At 33.1% G+C, this 21,049-nt stretch overlaps 2 protein-coding genes across 6 annotated transcripts; both read left to right on the top strand.

Annotated features, from left to right (window-relative positions):
* Nucleotides 1-366: 366 nt before the first annotated feature.
* LOC107929303 (serine-rich adhesin for platelets) lies at nucleotides 367-5,573 on the top strand. Of its 5 annotated transcripts, none has more exons than XR_005911532.1 (11): nucleotides 381-565; nucleotides 1,167-1,318; nucleotides 1,531-1,618; nucleotides 2,794-3,349; nucleotides 3,464-3,517; nucleotides 3,740-3,837; nucleotides 3,942-4,067; nucleotides 4,148-4,237; nucleotides 4,337-4,455; nucleotides 4,771-5,139; nucleotides 5,258-5,573. XR_005911532.1 is itself a non-coding variant. In XM_016860687.2 (9 exons), the coding sequence occupies exons 1-9, from the start codon at nucleotides 506-508 to the stop codon at nucleotides 4,451-4,453; spliced, it is 1,341 nt and encodes a 446-aa protein (XP_016716176.1). In that variant the 5' UTR covers nucleotides 367-505; the 3' UTR covers nucleotides 4,454-4,694. The 5 variants fall into 5 exon arrangements, 1 of the variants encoding a protein (XP_016716176.1); XR_005911534.1 differs by having other exon boundaries at nucleotides 5,020-5,139; XR_005911533.1 differs by having other exon boundaries at nucleotides 5,020-5,113.
* A 5,278-nt stretch (nucleotides 5,574-10,851) lies between these two features.
* Nucleotides 10,852-15,420, top strand: LOC107929278 (SPX domain-containing membrane protein At4g22990). The gene is made up of 11 exons (XM_016860651.2): nucleotides 10,852-11,268; nucleotides 12,253-12,312; nucleotides 12,474-12,594; nucleotides 12,699-13,010; nucleotides 13,154-13,258; nucleotides 13,336-13,790; nucleotides 13,867-14,159; nucleotides 14,247-14,425; nucleotides 14,539-14,729; nucleotides 14,811-14,944; nucleotides 15,057-15,420. Exons 2-11 carry the CDS (start codon nucleotides 12,260-12,262, stop codon nucleotides 15,293-15,295), a joined length of 2,082 nt encoding a protein of 693 aa, XP_016716140.1. The 5' UTR covers nucleotides 10,852-11,268; nucleotides 12,253-12,259; the 3' UTR covers nucleotides 15,296-15,420.
* Nucleotides 15,421-21,049: the final 5,629 nt, after the last annotated feature.

Here is a 21,049-nt window from a genome sequence, read left to right on the forward strand (position 1 = left end):
AAAAATAAAAACAGGCGAGTCGAATTAGATTTAAACAATTATGTATGATATTAGTATTATGCATAGATAGTACCTAAATTCGACCCGGCCGGGCCCTTATTTAGCGGCAGTTGTTCTCCAAGAGAAACGACGACGTTCTTTTTGCATTAAATTTATGTACGAAAGTGGACCACATGCATATTCTGACATAATTCAGGCCTAAGCGTATGATGGTGGGCCCAATCATGGAAGTAAAACAAACACGTGGCGGACGACAGCTTTGGAAAACCAATCTAACGGTGTCAATTAAAAGTCTATTTTCCCCACTTGATCGGACGGTTATAATCAACCCTTTCTCAATTTCAGAAGTTTTCCATAATTAAACCCAAAAAAATTATTGAAAGTCCCTCTCCACTTCCTTTTAGCCTGAAACAAAAGCCATCCCCCCAAAAAAATTAATTTCCGTTTTGAACCCTAAAAATCCCTTTTTTTCCCTTAAACCTCAATTGAACCGCTCAATCTCACCATGAACGGTACGAAAAGATTTGCCTTATCGAGCTCGGCTGCCGATGCCAATGATTCTGCTGTGAGTTTTCTGAAATTTTACATATTTTTAGTTAATTTTTTTTAAATGGTGTTGCTTCATAGTTTCATTCCCTCAAATTGATAGCATAAACCTAATTTATTTATTTTTTGTTTCTAAATGCTAAAGTAAAGAAAGAGGACATTTCTTTAGTGATTTGTTAGTAAGTTTTTGTGGGTTTAATTGACTTGTAAATAAGGAAGTTAATGAGCTTTGAATTAATGGAAAAGACTGTTAAAATTCGAATCTTTTGCGTGTTTTTTTAGTTTCTGTTAGCTGACAAGTGTCTTAGGAAGATCGAAGGTTTTCTTTTTTGAATATCTGATGTGGGTTTATTGGGTTTTGAAGAATGGACTTGGAATTGATGGAAGATAAAAGTGTTTGATCATGGCTATCATTGTTAATGTTTTGAAAAACCGAGAGAACAAACTTGTTAATGACTAGAGCAAACTAATTTCAAAAGATTAGAGTGTGCTTGCATTGTTGAAAGGAAGGGGGAGGGGTAATTATGACTATTTTGTATAACTACCTAATAGTCAATTTTTATCGTTTGATGTTTCGATGTATCAATCATGTTGTTGAATTCATCAATCGTGGTCTGCAGTTCCGCAACAAAAGAATAATGGCAGGATATCCTTTTGATCCTCAAAGGGCAGAACCATCTCAACAGCAGCCGAATGCAACACCAGCATTAGACCCACAGCGAGCTGAGTTGTCTCGGCGGCATGTGAAAGCTCTCAACATCCAATTTGCAAGGTCCTGTCTGTGATGTTTCTACAACTTGCTTATGCTATATATGCTTGTTTAAGACTAAATGATTTGATCTTTTGCTACTTATAAAACATGTTTGATGTATTTAATGTTCTTGTCAGTCCCTAGTATAGCCAAGCTTCTTGCTTCTTTGTCTCTGGACCTTAGTGAACTTAAAGATTTTATTTATTGTCCATAACAACATTTTATGTTAGCAGTTGGGTGCAATCACAACTGAAGAATCACCCTGATGAGCTTTGGCAAGATGGTGTTAGTGATTACCTAAGTCATGCCTCACATATTATGGTAATTTCTGATGGTTTGTCATCCACTTGAGAAATATGGTCATGTTTTTACAGTCTTAAGTGAATACATTTGATTGCTAATTCTATGGCTGTACTGTTAGATTCTTTGAGCTCTGACTTTAAAAGGATTTTGTTTTGTCTCTTCTTGTTACTTTTGTTTCTTCACATTATTTCTTTATATGAATAAAACTAAAGCTAGCTGCTGTGCTTGTTTTATGATAAGCGCGTAATTTCTAAATTATTTGTGATATTTCTTGCCTCTAATTATTGTATTTATGTTCTTAATTATATTATTTATATTTATATTTTGTTTATTATTGATTCAGGAAATAATTGGAGAAAAAGGAGCTTGAAGTTTATTTTTGACAAGTTTTTTTGGTTTAAAGAAAACAAAATAAAACTAAGATCACCAAGGTCTAAGTCTCCCCAAGTCTTAACCTAATGATGTCTATTTATAAGGCAAAAATAACTTAATGGAGAAAATCAAAAAGTGCCCTTAATTAAATTGAACAGAAACTTTTTAGGTTTCTTGACAATTTTCGCGTCAAACTTTCTGGCCATTTTTGGACATCTTTCTGACGTTTTTGGGCTTTAGCCGTGAAATCACTTCAGATAGATCTTTCAATTCCCTCCGAATCACTATGTTATGGGCCCAAAACGGAGATTTGTAGCTGAAGTTAGCTGAAGGCCAAAATACTGAAACTGCACTGGGTTAAAAGTCCAAACCTCAAAAACTTGTCAAAAATGAACTTTAAGCTCTTTTTTCTGTAGTTATTCCCTAATCAAACAAACAACATATAAATATAATTAAGAACATAAGTAGCATAATTCAAGGCGAGAAATATCACAAATAATTTAGAAATTACGCACTTATCATTTTATATATCAGTATTTAGTTGTGTTTGCAATTGGGTGTTACTTGCTCATGCCATGCACCTTTAGAGGAAAAAAATCGGAAAGATTTATATCTTTCCACTAGCAGTTTTGTTGACAACTTTAGGTAGACTGTGCATCTATTTTGAAGTTCTCTTTGGCTTATATCACAGATAACCCTCATCTGAGCATCTGTGACTTCCACTAATGTTTAAATTAGTATGCAAGAATAGACCTCATATATTTAAGGCATTATTGCTTTTGTTTGCTAACTTGAGAGGTACTCCATTTCCTTGTTTGCAGGACAAGTTCAGTGATGTTGTCAATTGGCTCAAAGCGAATGCGGCTAATGGTGACAGTTTGTCTGCTGCCGAATCCCATAAAAATGAAAGCAAAAATGTTCCTGAAACCAAGAATACTGAGAATAAGTTTTTTCAAGGGAAAATTGGATTCACTCCAACCAGCACAACTACAAGCCTTATTCCAGGCTCTACAACTCTGAGTTTTTCTCCAGGCACTACAACCATGAGCTTTTCTCCAGGCACCACAGCTGGGATGTTTTCTCTGAACACTACAACTACACGCTCGACTCCAGCTGATATGACTAAAAAATTTCCTCCATTGGGTACAACTACTAGCTTTACCTCGGCTAGTTCAACTACAAGCTTCACTCCAGTTGGTCTGACAACAAGCTCAATGGCAGCTGGTTCAAACTCAAGCTTTTCATTTGGCCTTTCAACCGCAAATTTTACTTCCTCCAGTACAACAAATAGCTTTACTTCATCTAACATGACTTCAAGCTTTGCATCTCCTTGGAGCACTGGAGCATTCTCTAATAGTCAGAGCCCTTTCTTGTTTGGTAGGTGTTTCATTGCTTTTTGCTACAAGGATTATACTAGGATTAAAACTCAACATTAGTAGCTTGAAGATTTTAAGACAACTACGTATTTTACATCCTATTTTGTTATTTCAGGAACTCAGAGCTCAGTTTCTGTGGACAACAATGCAGCAGATGATGCAGATGATGGTGGGACAATCAAACTTAATCTTCTTGTCCTTATTTACTGGATATTGCTTAAGTGCATTCCTTCATTAAATTAAGCCTTGTCATGTAATTTTTTCTTTTCTAGGTTACTTCGTTTTATTAGTTTTAACTCAATAGGTTAACCCTTTGTGTCTCCACCTCAACTTTTAATTTCGTTACTGTCTCAATATGTGCATATTAATAAGTGTCACGTTGGATTGTCAGAAAATGAGTTGCCACGGCCAAGCAGTCCATCAGTGAAGAAGTCGGAAGAGAAGGGTATTGTTGTTGTTCACGAAGTCAAATGCAAGCTTTATGTCAAGGTGTATCTTCTGAACAAGCTTGTGCTCAGTAGTGATTTTTCTGTCTACTCTTGACTTGTGACATGGTGTTTTTGGTTCTGACCTTCCCTCTTGTGTCATGCCAGTCAACTGATCCTGAAGATAAAGATTCATGGAAAGATAAAGGCACTGGGCAACTTTCCATAAAATGCAAAGAGGGTATCAGCAAGGGTTCGAAAGATTCCAAGCCAACAATCGTTGTTCGAAATGAGGTATGTTCCTTTATACACATTTATCAGTTACAAAAAGACAAGTTCAATTCTATAAGACTATAACAAACTATTGGTTGCAGGTGGGAAAGTTGTTACTAAATGCATTGCTATATCCTGGGATCAAAACAAGCGCACAAAAGAATTCCCTTGTTGCAATATTTCATACCTCAGTAATATGGTTTAACCTTCCTTGCAGAATTTGACCTTGTTTCGAGTATTTGAGTAGACCTTATTTCGAGTATTTGAGTGGCATGTCTTGTATTTTGTAGGATGAAGGTGGCGATAACCAAGAAGTAGTGGCCCGTACCTTCTTAATTAGAACAAAAACAGAGGATGACCGAAACAAACTGGTAACAGCAATCCAAGAGTATGCACCGGCGTCGTAACTGTATGTGAAATCCATTATTTTGAACCCCAGAAAATATAATGTAAACTTGAATGAGTGTAATTTTCCTGGAATATTACTCCTTTACATTTTGCCAGGGTCGGCTTCTTAGGGACTAGACCAGCTGTGTTCTAGTAGCCCCAAAAAAAGCAATGGGGCCTATTTCATAGTCGGGACTAAAAGAGATTATCATATATTCTCACAGCAGTTGCACCATAAACAAAGATTATAGTGTTCATTTATCTGCAAAATCCCAAAGAACTGTTTTCTTCTTCTTCTTCTTCTTCTTATTATTTTTTTTTCTGTGTTTCTATTTAGATCTGTTGGGTGCCATTGCAAAGCTAGAAGTTGAAGGCATTCTACTTAAAAGAATTTTGTTTGATTATTGTTTAGATAGTTTACTCTAATTACAATGTAAAGGGTGGATGCATAGATGGAAAGGAAGTTCTATAGCTATATACACCCAATATGTTCTATAGCTTATATATACACGTATATATACGCACACAATATGTTTGTGTATACCTGTTATTATATGTGACCAGCTCACTTAACCACCTTGTCCAGAAAACAGAACGTGGAACTCGTCCTATTTGTAATAAAAGGGATCCTTTGCTCAAAGGAATTGTTTCACTTGACATTGTATGATCATCATACCCAGGTTCCATCTTTCAACACTTGTCTCATGTATGTTAAACGTGTGGGTTATACTTTAAATCATATTAATCCCACTTGGATAATACTCAAAATCACATCAAACCCGCATATGGACTCCATAATAAGATAGCAAGTTGTGTAATTACAGGTACAGGAGGTCAACCATGATTTAACTTGTTCCCTTTAGATGTGCATGGAGAGAGGCCTACATCAAGTCATTTGGTTTGTTGAATTTAACTTCATAGGTTAAGGCGGTTAAAGCCTAGAACTGCCAAACGGCGACAACCTTCGTAACTTGGTCAACAATCTTGGCCGAGCTACGCAACACAAAACAACTTGGCCGAGATTCACGGTGTGTCATTAAATACCGTTTAGGTATCAATTATCAAATAGTTTATGCTTTGTAAATAATTTAGATATTTTGAACAATTTTTTAATTATTATATAAATATATTTTTACGTGTCTTATTGAGTTATATTTACATGTACAAATAATATAATATTTTATTAAAAATAAAAACGGATACATACCAATATCAAAAGAGCTAAAATAACATTTAGTCCTTAAAATTGACAACTTTACCATATTGGTCTCTAAATTTTTTTGTCCATTTCAATCTTAAAATTTGACAACTTTTTTTTCAATTTGATTCTTGAACTTGAATTTTATTAATATATGATGATGAAATTATGATACAGTATCATTTCAATTTTCGTTTTAAGAAATCTAAAAATACATTGATCTAGATTTGTGAATTCTTATCGATTAGAAGAAGAAGGCCTCACGAGTTGAGACACATGAAATTGGCTAATCATTTTATTCGAACAAATATAGAACTAGAATGGATGGTTTTATGTACATTAACGATTCTTCTTTCCGAGTTGAGACCGATCGGAGAAAACTAATGAATGCTAATATTAATAAACTCTATAGAAGAGTTATCCATCGAAATAGTACTCTTACCGATCTATTAATAACAAGTAGGTCTATGCCTCAGAATATTATAGTAGATTTATGTCAAAAAAGAGAAAGTGGGTAAATAGAAAACCCATAACTTTCAGCTTTAAAATATATTGTTGGTTTGAAAGATTGCATTTGCTAATCATGTGCGCCCATATTTCACTTTTCTTTTGGTTTCCAACTCCATGCTTGTCTATGTTTCTTGTTTTATTTGGACACAATCAATCAGTTTGAGCCGTAAGGAATTCGAGAATCTAAATTTTATTAATATAAATAAAAATGAATTTTTAATTACATTATGATTTATTTTAAAAAGTTTTGCCGATATAACTATCAATTAAGATAATGCATAATAAAGAATCGGACAAAACTCGCATAAGATATATGTAAATGGTCAAAAGGAAACTTACATATTATAATTATAGATAGTGGATCTCAAACTCGGCATTATAAAATCTAAGACCTTAGCTTTTGTCAACAATGTCAAAACTAGAAATAGCGAGGATGTGAGATGAGACAATTGTTGTTAAATCCACCATTATTGTAAAATTAGCACATTTTATTCTACCACTTATTCCGTTCCAGCATAGATAAATAATTTTAAAAATTATTATCACCTCTATAGATGCTAAATGCATCCATCTTTGCCCCCACTTCTCTCCATTTAAATTTAATTTTTATTAAAATCTTTAATTTTTTAAAAACAATGAAATATAAACATATGATTTCTTTTTCTTATGACACATTTTTATATTTTTATAAAAAAACTAATATAGGAGACATATAGGATGTTATTAAAAGAAAAAAATGGGACACAAAGTGCCAAAAAGATCAAGTGGGCACTAAATGAACACCACTTGTGTCACTTCAAGTTTCAATCAACCCATGTAAAGTTGCACTAATTTCTTTCCAAATCCAAACAAGACAGCCCCACTTTCACATGTTGCCCCTTTTTTCTTTTCAAAATTTGTAATATTCTTTGTAATTATTCATTACTTTTTCTTTAGTAAATTTAGTCAATGTATTTTTATAGCTTTGTATATCTTAATCCAATCCTTAGTGAATTTAATCACTTCATTTTTATAGGTTTGTAAATCTTAATCCACTCATTACTAGATTTATGTTAAAAGTAATGATATGACAATAACAAGTAAATAAAAACTTCTAAAAATAATAATAAGTTCCAAAAAAATTCTAAAGTTCAGAATTATAGAAGAAATAAAAAAATTGTAAAAAGTTACTCCATAAGCAAAAATAAAATTATAAAAAGTGAGTATAAATTCACAACATGTATAAATAATAGAATATAGTTACTTGTTATTATAGAATTTCAACGTTTTATGATGTAGAATTAAAGGGTTAGTATACACATATTAATGGTAAGAACATATTCATATCACACACGCATATATTATGTTCAAAGGGAGTTGTCCGAATAAAGGCTTATCCCAAGATTCGAATCCAAGTAGGTTATAGGATGAACAACCTTTAACCACTAAGCCAATCATGAAATTTTTTTATCTATAATATGGGATCGTGTCAATAGCTAATGTTAATGCTAGTAGTTTTCAGTATTTCTTTTGTTATAAATATTTTTAAGCTATTTTTCTTAAATATGTTATAAATCCCTTATTCTTCTTAAATTTGAAATTTAGTCTGTGTACTATCATATTTGAGAATCAAGTTCAATTGGTAGCACAATTAAATTGGTTTGTGTGACATTTTTTTTTGGTAAATAAAGTCTCAAAATAATTATAGTATTATTTCAATATCATCATGCATAAACCTACTATCAAATCGTAATTGATCAGCAATCACTTCCAGAGGTTCCTGGAAAACTATCAGAGCATAAGGAAACGCTTTCATCTTCCCAACCAACAAGTGTGCGGTTACATTGACATCAATTGAAATCTTCTTAATGATTATCCTCGAGTGCCTTCTATAAAGCTCCTGAATTCTCGAAATTATGTCTATGTACAATTGTCCATAAGACCTGTGTAAAATGACTTTCATAGCTTGTGCACAATCTATTTCAACCATAATATTAGCCCAATTATTATCCCACACCAGATGGAGTTCATCGTAAATAACCCAAAATAATATAATTAAAAGATTCCGTTGTAATAAACTTAGATTTAATAAAATAATTTTAACAGCACTAAAATAAAATAAAATTTATTGAATATAGTATTTTTCTTCTTTTAAGTCTTTAATAAGAAGTCAACTTTATATTATAAGGTGCTCAAAGAGTCAAAGGAAATAGATAAAGCATGTGCTCCTAAATGTATGGCTCAAATCATGTATGATTATAGCCCACTAAGATATTATAAAATAAAAATAAAAATAAAAATAAAAATAAGAAATTCTATTTTGTATTTATAATTTTATTCTACTCTTTGATGTGTGCTTTAATAATTATTTATTTTAAAATTATACTTTTTATTTAAGCCATAAAAAAAAGAGAGGAAATGGACGTAAACAAAAAATCTAGAGCACAAAATATATATTTGAGGTGAAATATATTTATATTATTAATATTTTAATAATTCAGCCGTCATATTTTTTATATAAATTATGTATTGTAAGTCAATTTGACGTAACTGTTCAATAAAAATTGACATATGTACTATTTTATATTGATATGATAGATATCTCAAGTTTGTTTAAAAATTTACATTTATAATAAGTACTATTAAATCGATCAATTTAACGATTGTATCGTTAAAATAAATTTGTTTCTTAATATCAGTTCCTTTTAATATGACATAACACATAACGCATTGATTAACTTCTAAACAAAATATTTATTGTATTAATTAAGATATTAAATTAAAAGATGTAATTAGAAAATCATTTGCGTCACTTTCATTCTATTGTGTACCCTAAGCAAAGTCATTTGGGTGTTCAATCTCTGATACAATTACGTTTCTGGTATCTTATATTTTTGGACTTTTTAAATTTAGTCACTCTAGTTTTAATTTCAATAATTTAATTTCTCTACTTGTTTGGTTTATAAGTTAAAATAAATTTGAATATCTAAAATATTGATATTCAAAGATTTAGTTTAAAATTTTAATTTTTATTAATAACACATTTAAAATTAATAGAAGTCAATTAATATATTAATAGGGACTAAATTAGTAGAATTAAAATTAAAGGAGTTAGTAGGGTCAATCCGCTTCTGTACGACATTGCTGCTATTTGCTAATTAAGGGGACTTTTAAGAGGTATATTTAAAAAATAAAAAAAGTGAAGAGATTAAATTCCAAAATTCTAAGGAATATTAGGAGTGAGAGCATAATTAGACCGATGTAAATTCATTTTAAAAGGCATAATTTTGGTTTTAGTCCTTCTATTATGTTAATATTTGAAATTCAATTATTCCATTGTAATTCAATATAATTTAATTCTCTATTACAAAGTAGCGACATTGATTTTTCCCCTAAAAAAAACTTATTTACTTGGATAACATGTAAATTTATTAGGTTAAAATGTGTCATAAGTCCTTGTGCTCTTTGTAAATTTGGAATATTGTCATTGTACTTTTATTTCTAGGAATTTAGTCCCTCAACTTTTCTGATTTCAAAATATAGGTTCAACTATTAACACTGTTAAAATTATATTGTTAAATTCAAGTTTATTACAATGTTATTTTTTTACTTATATTGCTATCGAGTAAGCATTTTTTTATTTAAAAATGTCAGGCTAAAATGTTTAACAAAAAAATTTATCAGTTTTAACAATTAGACGTGAATTTTGAAATCTATAAAATAGAGGGACTAAATTCTTGAAAATAAAAATATATAGACTAATTTCTAAGTTTATAAAGAGTACATGACCTATAACATATTTTAACCAATTTATTATTGCTTAAACATAATTAACTCGAGTTTTCATTCAACCCTAGTTGTGTGATTGAAGAAGACTAAAAAATTTTCAAATCATCAATTTTTATATGATGCATACATCTACCCTTAACTTTTAGCCCTTAAATCGGAAGAAAAACATGCTTAAGTGCCTTTGAATGTATGTTTTGCTAATTATTGCAATAACAATTATGAGAATTGAACTAAAACTCAATCTACTCGATAATCATTAAAAATTTCAACCAACTAATAATATCATAAAATATAAATTAAATTATAAAAACTAAATGTTAATCTAAAATTAGACTCTTTTAAAATGGGTAAATTACACCCAACGTCTCTAAACTATTAAAAAGTTTATATTTTGACTATTTAACTTCAAAAAGTAACAAAATTGTCATTAAACTATTGAAAGTTTTCATTTAAGTCATTGAGCTATACAAAAAAAATTCATTTGAGTTATTGAGCTGTTAAGCTTTTTTTCTTTTCTAAAAGAACTAGACTAGTGAGATCTAAGTGACGGTTCAACGATCATTGCAGTAGATTGATACCCATCGAGGAGTAGAACATACCTTAAATCTAAGTCGATCCGATGGTTAGTGTCGAAGATCAAATAATAAAGTTGTTTGGATTTTGGTTTGCAAATTTATGATGTTAAAAAATGTTTCATTCAAAAAAAAATTGTAGAAGAAAAGGGGAAGAAGAGCTTTCGAATAGTAAAGGCATTGCAAACAACAAAGGCTATACAACAACAATTTTAATAGTCTAGTGACTTAAATAAAAAAATTCAAATAGTTTAATGATCATTTTGTAACTTTTTTAAGTTAGAATGACCAAAACATAAATATACTAATAATTTTGTAACCTTGAGGGTAATTTACCCTTTAAAAATCAAGCGGTAATAGGAATGCAAATAAAACTAGAACACAACTTCCCATGTCTCTCTCTCTCTCTCTCTCTCTCTCTCTCGCTCTCCTAATAATTGGATAAATAATAATTGCTGGCTGAGAATTTCCAATTTTTCGTTCCACCTTTCGTCAATTATCTCAAAGGAAAAGTAAATCACTGAAAAACCCATTTTTTTCTTTTAAAAAGCATATCTTTCTCTACAAATCTATTTTCCTTCAATTACCCAAACTCAGATTCCAATTCAAAGAGTTCCATAAATAAAAAAAGTTCCTTTTTTTTGTACTTCTCTTGCTTTTCATTGGTTCTTCTTCTTCTTCTTCTTCTTCTTCTTCGTATTTTATTTAATAATTTTTGTTCGTTGATGGTCATCTAAATTCATTTCGAACTATATAAGACGAGAGTAACTTGTACTTGTTTCATCAGGTAAGTTCATTTCCTTGTATTATTTATTTATTTGTTTTGCTGTTGGATCTGTTTTTAGTTGCTGAGAAAACAATCCATACCCATTTTTTTTCTTCTATTTCGATCTGTTAGCCATCATTTTATTACTTTAAAGTTCTCAACTTTTCTGAGTTTCAGTTTTTTTCTCGAATTTTCTCGGTAACCAAACAGAGCATCATTCAAAAGTCTCTGTAATATTTGCCAGTTTTTGTAACTTTTCCAGTGAATGATTTGCCAGCTGTTAAAATTTTTGAAAACTCACTGTTTGAACTCAGTGATGATAAAGTTACATTTACATGATGCACTCAGCTTTTCGTTTTTTAGTCACTAATGAGTAATAACCACAATCACAACACGTAATTTAGCTGACTAAGTCAATTAGGATGGCTTGCCATATTTGCTTTTGACACGGTGATAGTTTGATTAGATGATATATAGTTACTTCTGTTTATCAACTTTAGCTGACTAGATCCAGAATCGGGTCGGGTCGGATTTCATTTAGGAAGCAAACTCTACGAGAGCCGACTTAAACTCGAGACTTTACTTAAAAGGGTATCGAGCTCCTTCTATTTATCAATTACTAATATTAGAAGTCAGACATTAAGTTTAAGAAAATTAATTCATATTAAAATGATAGTTTCGTGATTCTGTTGCTTAAGCTATTGGTCCCAATCTTTTTTTCTCTAATGAGGCAATGGCGTATTTATGTTGCACATGATTTTGGAATTGTCTGGAAAAGCTATGGTCCATGGTACATATACTGTTCTGGTTTTTCACCTGTTTTTGGACAAATAAAATTGTGGCAGCATCTTTGTATTTAGCTTATGTTTACATGTATGGGGGCATTTGGTGGAAAATTTATAATTTAGTTCGAGTATGCTCTCTTGGCGACTTCGTTGGATCCACATGCACTATCAGTTCTTACGATACTACGGTATATTCTGATTTTACTTCATTAATGTGTAGTTAAAAGATGGTTGCCTTTGGGAAGAAGTTGAAGGAAAGACAAATTCAAGAATGGCAAGGGTATGTTTGGTCTTTTCTTATTCTTGTGTATGTTGTTGCTAAACTGCTTCCTACGTATTACGTGTTCTTAGTTTTCGTCTATGTTAAAACTATGCTTTTTTATCATGTTATTAGCAGGGAGATTATATTTTATATTGTGGTTGAGTTTTAATTCTTTGCAGATTTTACCTAAACTACAAATTAATGAAGAAGCGAGTCAAACAGTATGCTCAACAAATGGAAGTTGGGACACAAGATCGCCGACATGTTCTCAAGGATTTCTCGAGAATGTTGGATAATCAGGTATAGTGTAGCTTCTTGCATGCTCATTACGATAAAAGAGCATGAAAAAAGATTTTCCTGAGTTTCAATACGATGTATTTCTCATACTTTCCCTTTTTTTTTAGATTGAGAAGACTGTCCTTTTTATATTGGAGCAACAAGGCCAACTTGCAAGCAGGTTAACAAATCTTAGAGAACAACATGATGCACTCGAGGAGATGCCGGAAATATCCCAAATAACAGAACTTAGAGAGGCTTATAGAGCAGTCGGACAAGATCTGTTGAAGCTTCTCTGTTTTGTTGAAATGAACGCTATTGGTTTGCGAAAGATATTGAAAAAATTTGACAAACGCTTTCGCTATAGATTCACCGATTACTATGTCAAAACTCGTGCTAATCATCCTTATTCTCAGCTACAACAAGTGTTCAAGCATGTGGTAACGTGTCAAATTCTGACAGGCTTTGCCTTTTGTTTTAGGCATTTGTATTTCTAGTTGATAGGGTTTTCCCGTCCAGCTCTTGCTTGGTTTTTGGATGAGATTGTGAACATTTAATAGTGGGGCTGTTGTATAATTTGCAGGGTTTAGGGGCTGTTGTTGGAGCAATATCTCGTAATCTTCATGAACTTCAGGATCGTCAAGGAAGCTACTTATCAATTTACGATCCTCCAGCCCTTCCTCTCCAGGTTTTTCCTATATTTAGTTGTATTAATTGGTAATAGAACTATGGCTATGCTATTTTACTTACTCGGGACATATCCAGGATCCAGTGGTTGATTCGATAAATGCAGCTGTGGATAGGTTAAGTCACTCGACAAACTTCCTTAACTTTCTGGCACAACATGCCCTCATTATGCAAGAAGAGCTACCTGCTCCTACCGATGAACGCATTGATGACGAGAGATACCATTTTATGTCACTCCTATTGAACTTAGCAAACACATTCCTCTATATGGTCAATACATATATTATCGTCCCCACAGCAGATGACTACTCAATGAGCCTTGGAGCTGCTGCAACGGTTTGTGGTATTGTTATCGGGGCAATGGCTGTTGCACAAGTGTTTTCTTCTGTGTATTTTAGTGCATGGTCTAATCGGTCATACTTCAGACCTCTTGTATTTAGCAGTATTGTCCTTTTCGTGGGGAATACCATGTACGCATTGGCTTATGATATGAGCTCATTAACAGTTCTAATACTTGGTCGGCTTTGTTGTGGGTATGTGTTCGTCTCATATATTTATTTTTTTCCTTTTTTTCCTTTTAGCTTGATGAATTTAATCTTGTCATTGTAGATTGGGTTCGGCTAGAGCTGTTAACCGTCGTTATATCAGCGATTGCGTACCATTAAAAATCCGGATGCAGGCATCGGCTGGTTTTGTTAGTGCCAGCGCTTTGGGGATGGCTTGTGGTCCTGCTCTTGCCGGCATACTTCAAACAAATTTCAAAATTTACAAGTTGACATTTAATGCAAACACTTTGCCGGGATGGGTTATGGCTGTAGCTTGGCTTGTATATCTGGTTTGGTTGTGGATCTCATTTAAAGAACCGTCCCGTGATATAGAAGAACCTCCTGCATCTAGTTCTGGTATGTGTTCTTCTATCAATCATCTTTTTGTGCTTGACATGTTAAGCAATCCGTTAAAATGATTTATTTGCATGTTCGTAAATACAGAAACAGTAGAAAACGGTGCACTCGAGGAAGGTAAACAACCGTTGCTGATTACTTCAGAAGAGAAACAAGAAGATGATGAAGATCCAGAAGGTGACGGAAGTGAAGAAGCTCCTGAGGAATCTCGTAAGCCTGCTACATCAATCGTGTCAGCTTATAGACTACTTACACCCTCAGTAAAGGTATACAAGCAAAGGCTGTTGTGTTACTTGTGTATCGATTTGTTTAGAAATTTTAAGACTAGATCCTTTAATACTTGAACATTCTCTGACCTGGAATCTTATAATATCATCAGGTTCAGTTGTTGATATATTTCATGCTCAAATACGCAATGGAAATTTTACTCTCAGAATCTAGTGTCATCACGACTTACTACTTCAGCTGGTCTACAAGCACAGTTTCTATCTTTCTTGCATGTCTTGGCTTAACAGTCCTTCCCGTAAATATTGTTGTTGGCAGCTACATTAGCAATATGTTTGAAGACAGGTACCTCCTATTCGAATCTTTGTCAACCATGAGCTCTGGAATTGTTTGTCTAATGCATCTGTTTCTATCTGTTCCTCGCAGGCAAATTTTATTGGCATCTGAAATTATGGTTTGCATAGGCATATTGCTTAGCTTCCATATGATAATACCATACACTATACCCCAATATGTTTGTTCCGGGCTCATAATGTTTGTTTCGGCCGAAGTGCTTGAAGGTAGACATATTTTAATTTGGTTTTACAAAGAATTACAGAACCCAACCCTCCATTTCTTTTTCCGGTTTTATACTATGGACCTATAGAATTCATTTTTGTTATTGTTCATCAGGTGTCAACTTGTCACTGCTTTCTCGAGTAATGTCATCAAGGCTATCTCGCGGAACTTACAATGGCGGACTATTATCAACAGAAGCCGGGACGATCGCTCGAGTGATTGCCGACGCCACGATAACGTTGGCAGGATACTTAGGTGAGAGTCGGCTTTTGAATATCACTCTTCTTCCTTCATTTCTCATATGCGTTGCCTCTATTGTTGCTACATGCTTTACCTACAACTCCTTGTATTGATCAAATTCAAAGCCAAATGAAAAAAAGGAAAAAAAATCATTATTCCGTTCACAATTCAGTGACATTTTGTTTCCCTGTTCAATTATTTGTTTATTAATGAAAAAACTTTGGCATTGATTATCCTATATGATTGGATTGTAATAAACTGTTGGTTTTCTCCTAGTCTTGGAAACCTGTTTGAGGTCTCAAAATATGGATGTAAATGTAATGCAATTTAAGGTGTTTTTCTTTGGGTTAAATTAATAGCTGAGGATATCAATTACTAGCTTACTGGCAAAAGTTTCAGATTTCATAAAAGTTGAAGCTGCTCAAATGTTATATATCTGATTTTAAATAAGTTTTTTTTTTCTTTTCGGATAGTATCTGATTTAGTTATATATTTTATTCTAAACATGTTAATATCCATTCAAATTTTTACTTAAAAAAAGGAAAAAAACTAGGCTATAGTATTCAGTTGTGTTGTTTCCATGGATATTGGATGAGAAATCTAAGTTCAGGCTATATCTCAGTAATCTTATTAAGAGATGACTCAATAAAGATAATCTCATTAAGAATATCATTCAATAAATTACCATTTCAATTACTAAATTCTTAAGTCTCAGGTAACGGGTTACCCCCAACCCCAAATTATTAAATTCCTAAGTCTCATGCTGGGCTAGTTTTAAGCTCAAAATCTAGCATTTTTTATGAGCTTAAGGCTGCAGTGCATATTGACCGACGGAGTTAAAATCTCGGCCCGCCACCCAGCAGCACCATGCTGTCGTCATCCCTTGCTATTGCGCCAAGTCTTTTGGTCTTCTCCCTCCCAATTCAAGGTGGTATTGGCATTCATCTTTTAACATAAGTCTCATTAGATATTTACCAATGCGCTTTCCTTACATGGTAGGTTGTGGCCCCAAATTGAAGTGTTTTGAGGGCAAAACACAAATTCTATTATTTTATTCGTTACAACTTTATAAATTTTAAAGGTCTAAAAGGTAATTAAAAGACTAAAGCTTTATGTCAAGGCTCGAGATTTTAACATTGATCATGTGTGGTCTTAAATTCGATTCCCACGACAATGAGCTTAAGTTAGCTTTAGATCCTTGCTCATGAGAGGCTTGACAAACTTTGCTTAGACAAGTAAACAAGGAAGAGAATGCAAGAGAGTTGGGAGAATGTGGTAGTGTTATTACTCAAAAGCTAGCTTGGATGTGTTATACTTGATTATCACATGGTAGGCCCCCACCTCAACTCTATCTTCCTTACTAATGAACCAGGCCATGGTGCATAGGTACTCTTCAATGCAGTGGAGACGAGATGACGTGTTATATTATGACCATATACAAAAGTGCTGCCTATGGAACCTCTTGACAGCCCCCTTTTGTATAAGGTCCTATCGGGATAGGTAGGACCAAATGAGAGAGGGGTGCCTCTCTTTATATAAGCAAATTCTATTTGATTTAACAATTACAAACGATTACAATCAACAGCGCATTTAGAGCCTTCCCACTTAACTTTATTAAATGCTATACATAGATGGATAGTTCTAGAGCTTCCGAAATATTCTACATGGTCCTACAAGGATCCAGTTTATTTTTTGGATTTCTAGTCTTCTGGGGCACTTTAAAAACTCAGTTGTCTCGTGTTTGCCCAGTTTTGAGTTTGATGAGGCCTTACTCACTCGTGGATGGTGACACCTACCTGTCATCTTAGTGCATCTCTTCTTTAGAAAAGCCTTCTTTGTGTCATTAAAATAGTTTGAATTCCATTACTAATTATCGAATGGCAAGCCAAAATGATCAAATTTGCTGGTAGTTCAAATTGACACTTTAACTTAAAAGTGATACAGCTGCATGGGTATGAAGATATTGACCCAGTGGGTCCAAATGTGAGGTTTGAAACCATATGTCAATACTTTGCATTTATGAAAATGGTTGACATTGAGAAATCTTTTGCATATTATGAAAATTTGTAATTTGGTTCGTCGTAGGATCTCTGATGCAAATGTGGAAAGACAAAGGGAAAGTGCAAAATAACTTTACATTTCTCTTGGGAAATTTATTCTCGAAGATACAAAGATTAAAATGGTCACCTATAGATAGGATTAGAAAACATCGTTTCGATTTGAAAAAAAAAGTTAATTTTTTTAATTTAAAATTAATTTAAGTAAATAATTCAATTTGATGTACGTATCTTTTGAGACTCTAATAGTTTTGAAAATATGCAAATGGCTTCTGTAAAAAAATTCAAAATAATCTTCTAAAATTCAAAATATTTATAAAATAAAATTTCCAAAATTTTATATATATATAGATTCAAAGAATTAAATTTGATTTAAAATCTTAAATACATATATAAATACTAAATTATCAAATCAAGTTTATCGTACATACGTACATATGTTCTTTAACTTGGAATTTAGGTATATTGTCAAAAAAATCTCAATATGTCTGATTAATTTTTTTTAATTTAACTCGAATAAATTTATTTGATTCAAATTCTATTTCTCTATACTCGGTTAGAAAAGAATTTCAAATAAAGTTAAATATAATAAAGTAAGACTCTCAACTCAACAAATTCAAAATATTTTTATTTAATTCAACTTGATTCGATTCAATTTCCAAATTCACCTAAAAGCCATAAAAATCTTAAAAGCAAAGTAAAAAAAATATAAAAATGAAAGAATATTACAAAAGATATACCCTCAAAAGACCCAAGTTTTGGTGCCACTTAACCATTAAGTGAAAAGCAAGCATCTCTCATTGACTCCTTTTCTCCATAAATGAATATGGATATAGCTGAATAAGACTTAAAGCAGGCACTAATGGATATCCTCAGCATATGCTGCTATATATATATATATAGTGTTAAACAAGACCCTATAAATTTCCATTGGATCATGCTTGAGCTAAAACCATTGAGAGCTAGCTAGGCTTAAGCACAACATGAAAAATATTGATTACCACTACACCAAAATAGGTTTTTAGCGGCTTTTTTGCGGCCTTTAGCGGCGCTTTTTGACGCCACTAAAGGTATTTGCGGCGCTTACACAAGCGCCGCAAAAAAGGCCACTAACGAAAACGTTGCAAACGTTTGCAGCGCTTATAAACAAAAACGCCGCTAAAGACCATGTTCTTTAGCGGCGTTTTTTCATAAGCGCCTCTAAAGAACATGGTATTTAGCGGCGTCTTTTTTCTAAGCGCCGCTAAAGAACATGGTCTTTAGTCTTTAGCGGCGCTTTTATACAAAAGCGCCACTATTTTTGGGATTTTTTTATATTAAAATTTTCATTTTTTCGGCCCTCCTGTAGCAACAAATCAAAAGCAACCAGAACTAAACCAGCCAATAGCAATAAATTTATTTAATATTTCAAATTAAACAAATAAAATAATATTAATATTAATAAATAAAAGTGAATTCATATTATTTTTGCAAAAAATGTTAAATGTTAAATGATAAAAATATTTATGTCATACACTATGAAGGCGGAAGTTGCGACTTAAACATCTTCATCATAATCTGAAGTTGCTGCTGGAGTTCGTCGTACTTTTTGCTCTGCTCTGCTTCTCTCGCTGCAGCCTCCGCTTCCCTCACTGCAGCCGCTGCTTCCCTCGCTTCCGCCTCTGCTTTAAGTTGTAGCTGGAGTTCTTCATATTTCCTTTGAACCTCAACTGTGGTCGCTTGCATCTGAGCCATCTGGTCTTTTAACCTTTGAACTTCAGCTTGAGCCTAACTCCCCGAAGCCATGTATTGGTGGGAGCTGGATCCAAAATATTGGGTTGGGCTAACAAAAAATCCTTGAAATCGAACCCGACCATACCTTTTAGGACCCAAAACTTCAGTAATAATCCGGCTATCAATGTCTTCAAGATGAACAGAACTATCACTAGAAGCAATCGCTTCGTACTCCACCTTTTTATCCTTTAGTTTTTCCTAATAAATATATCACATAGTTAGGAACGCAATATTATATATTGAAAAACATATGCAACATAACAATAGTCGCATTACAAGCAATGAATTAAACCATTAGAAAATAAACACTATAAATAATTAAAATAAGTCAAATCTTATTAAGTAAACGTACCATTATTTCACCAGCTTCAGGAGTCATGAGAGATCCATCTTTCTTCCTATGTGTAATTTCAAAAAGTTGAAGGCGTCCAACTTTTTGACCGGACGACAGTTCCTACAATATAGTAGTATAAATATTATTTAATAGAAAGTTATACATATTCGACAATATCTGTCGTCGATGTTATCTCTACTTCCACTGCCCATGTCAAACAAGTCTTTGGGGATGTTACGGAGTACAACGTACCAACCCTCATCGACTGGATCTTTTGAGTAAAAAACTTGTTTGACTTGAGATGAGAATACATAAGGCTCATCTATCAGTTGTTGTCCTGTGTGAATCAATCGGTCAAAGTTCACCATTGTAAAACCAAATTGATCTTGCTTAATTCCACGAGCTGTATTAACATCGGCCCAATCACCTCGAAATAACACAACTTTCCCCGAGCCATAGTAATCTAACTCAATTATGTCAGTAAGAATCTGCCGGATGCCTTAGTAATCCATCATCGGTTCGTCCATCATGGTGTCACGTCATTGACTCCGCTGTCTTGGACGACATGAATAGCCTTTGAAGCCTTGGTATCTGGGGAAAATACCGCAAAATCTTGACTGACTTCTTTCTCGACTGTGCACCATTGTCATCGTCCTTCCCATCTTCTGTGTTTCTACTAATCCAACGGGATTGGCCACATACATGATAGCATTGTTGGCCATTTCGATCGCCCCAATACAACATACAGTCATTTGGGCAACTATGGATTTTGTTGTACCCAAGGCCTAAATCTTTTATCATTTTCTTCATATCTTTGCATGACTGAGGGATTTTTGCAAACGAAAACATTTCTCTTAAAAACTCTAACAGCATTGTCAACGAGTTTCCGGTCCACCCTCCCAAACATTTTAACTGAAAAAGACGAACAAAGAAAGACATTTTTGAAAATTTTGATCCCTCATACAGTTCTTCGTTCATGTCATTAAGTAGCGCGTAGAACTTCACCGCTTCTTCGTTCGGCTCTTCATGAGGTACACTACTTCCCGGTTCGGTAAAAGCATTTCTCCCAATATTACAATCATCAGAAGCCACAAAGTCCGCTGAGAATGACTGGACACCATGATTGTGCATATTAAATGCATCCCGCAACATACCTTCCATGTCATCCCCTCTATCAGACTGATAGTAAGCAGGACCAGAGTAAGATACATCCATCGTTGAAGAGGAAGTACTAGGCGGGCATTCTCCATGAAATAACCATTGTTTATAACCCCGAACAAACCTATCAACAATTAGATGCTCGTATACAACCTCACGACAATGCCAGTTTATGTTGACACACTTCTTACACGGGCAAAGAATCATGTTCTCCTGGCTTGCATATTGAAATGCAAAATTTAGAAAATATTGTATTCCATTTTGATAACCGTTGCTAACCCTTGACAAATTCATCCAAGACCGGTCCATTTCTTAATTCTTAAAGTCTGACGTTGACAATAATTTGCACGGGTAAGTTAAAACGCCAGTTATAACCATAAATGAATTACAGAAATTTGTGATATGATATATTTTTATGTATTATGTAAGTTATGTAAGTTATGTATTATGTAACTACTGTAAGTAATGTAAGTTATGTAAGTAATGTATAATGTAAGTTAAGAAGGTTATGTATAATGTAAGTCATGTAAGTTATTTATGTAAGT

This window comes from Gossypium hirsutum, chromosome D03 (assembly GCF_007990345.1).
Source record: "Gossypium hirsutum isolate 1008001.06 chromosome D03, Gossypium_hirsutum_v2.1, whole genome shotgun sequence".
Classification (NCBI taxonomy): domain Eukaryota; kingdom Viridiplantae; phylum Streptophyta; class Magnoliopsida; order Malvales; family Malvaceae; genus Gossypium; species Gossypium hirsutum.

Bases quoted from the DNA above. Each gene is read 5' to 3' on its own strand.
- LOC107929303 (XM_016860687.2), top strand. From the start codon at position 506: ATGAACGGTACGAAAAGATTTGCCTTATCGAGCTCGGCTGCCGATGCC. The intron at 3,350-3,463 runs GTAGGTGTTTCA...TTGTTATTTCAG, and splicing joins TCAGAGCCCTTTCTTGTTTG to GAACTCAGAGCTCAGTTTCT. The intron at 3,518-3,739 runs GTGGGACAATCA...TTGGATTGTCAG, and splicing joins AGCAGATGATGCAGATGATG to AAAATGAGTTGCCACGGCCA.
- LOC107929278 (XM_016860651.2), top strand. From the start codon at position 12,260: ATGGTTGCCTTTGGGAAGAAGTTGAAGGAAAGACAAATTCAAGAATGG. The intron at 12,313-12,473 runs GTATGTTTGGTC...AATTCTTTGCAG, and splicing joins CAAATTCAAGAATGGCAAGG to ATTTTACCTAAACTACAAAT. The intron at 14,426-14,538 runs GTATACAAGCAA...TAATATCATCAG, and splicing joins TACTTACACCCTCAGTAAAG to GTTCAGTTGTTGATATATTT.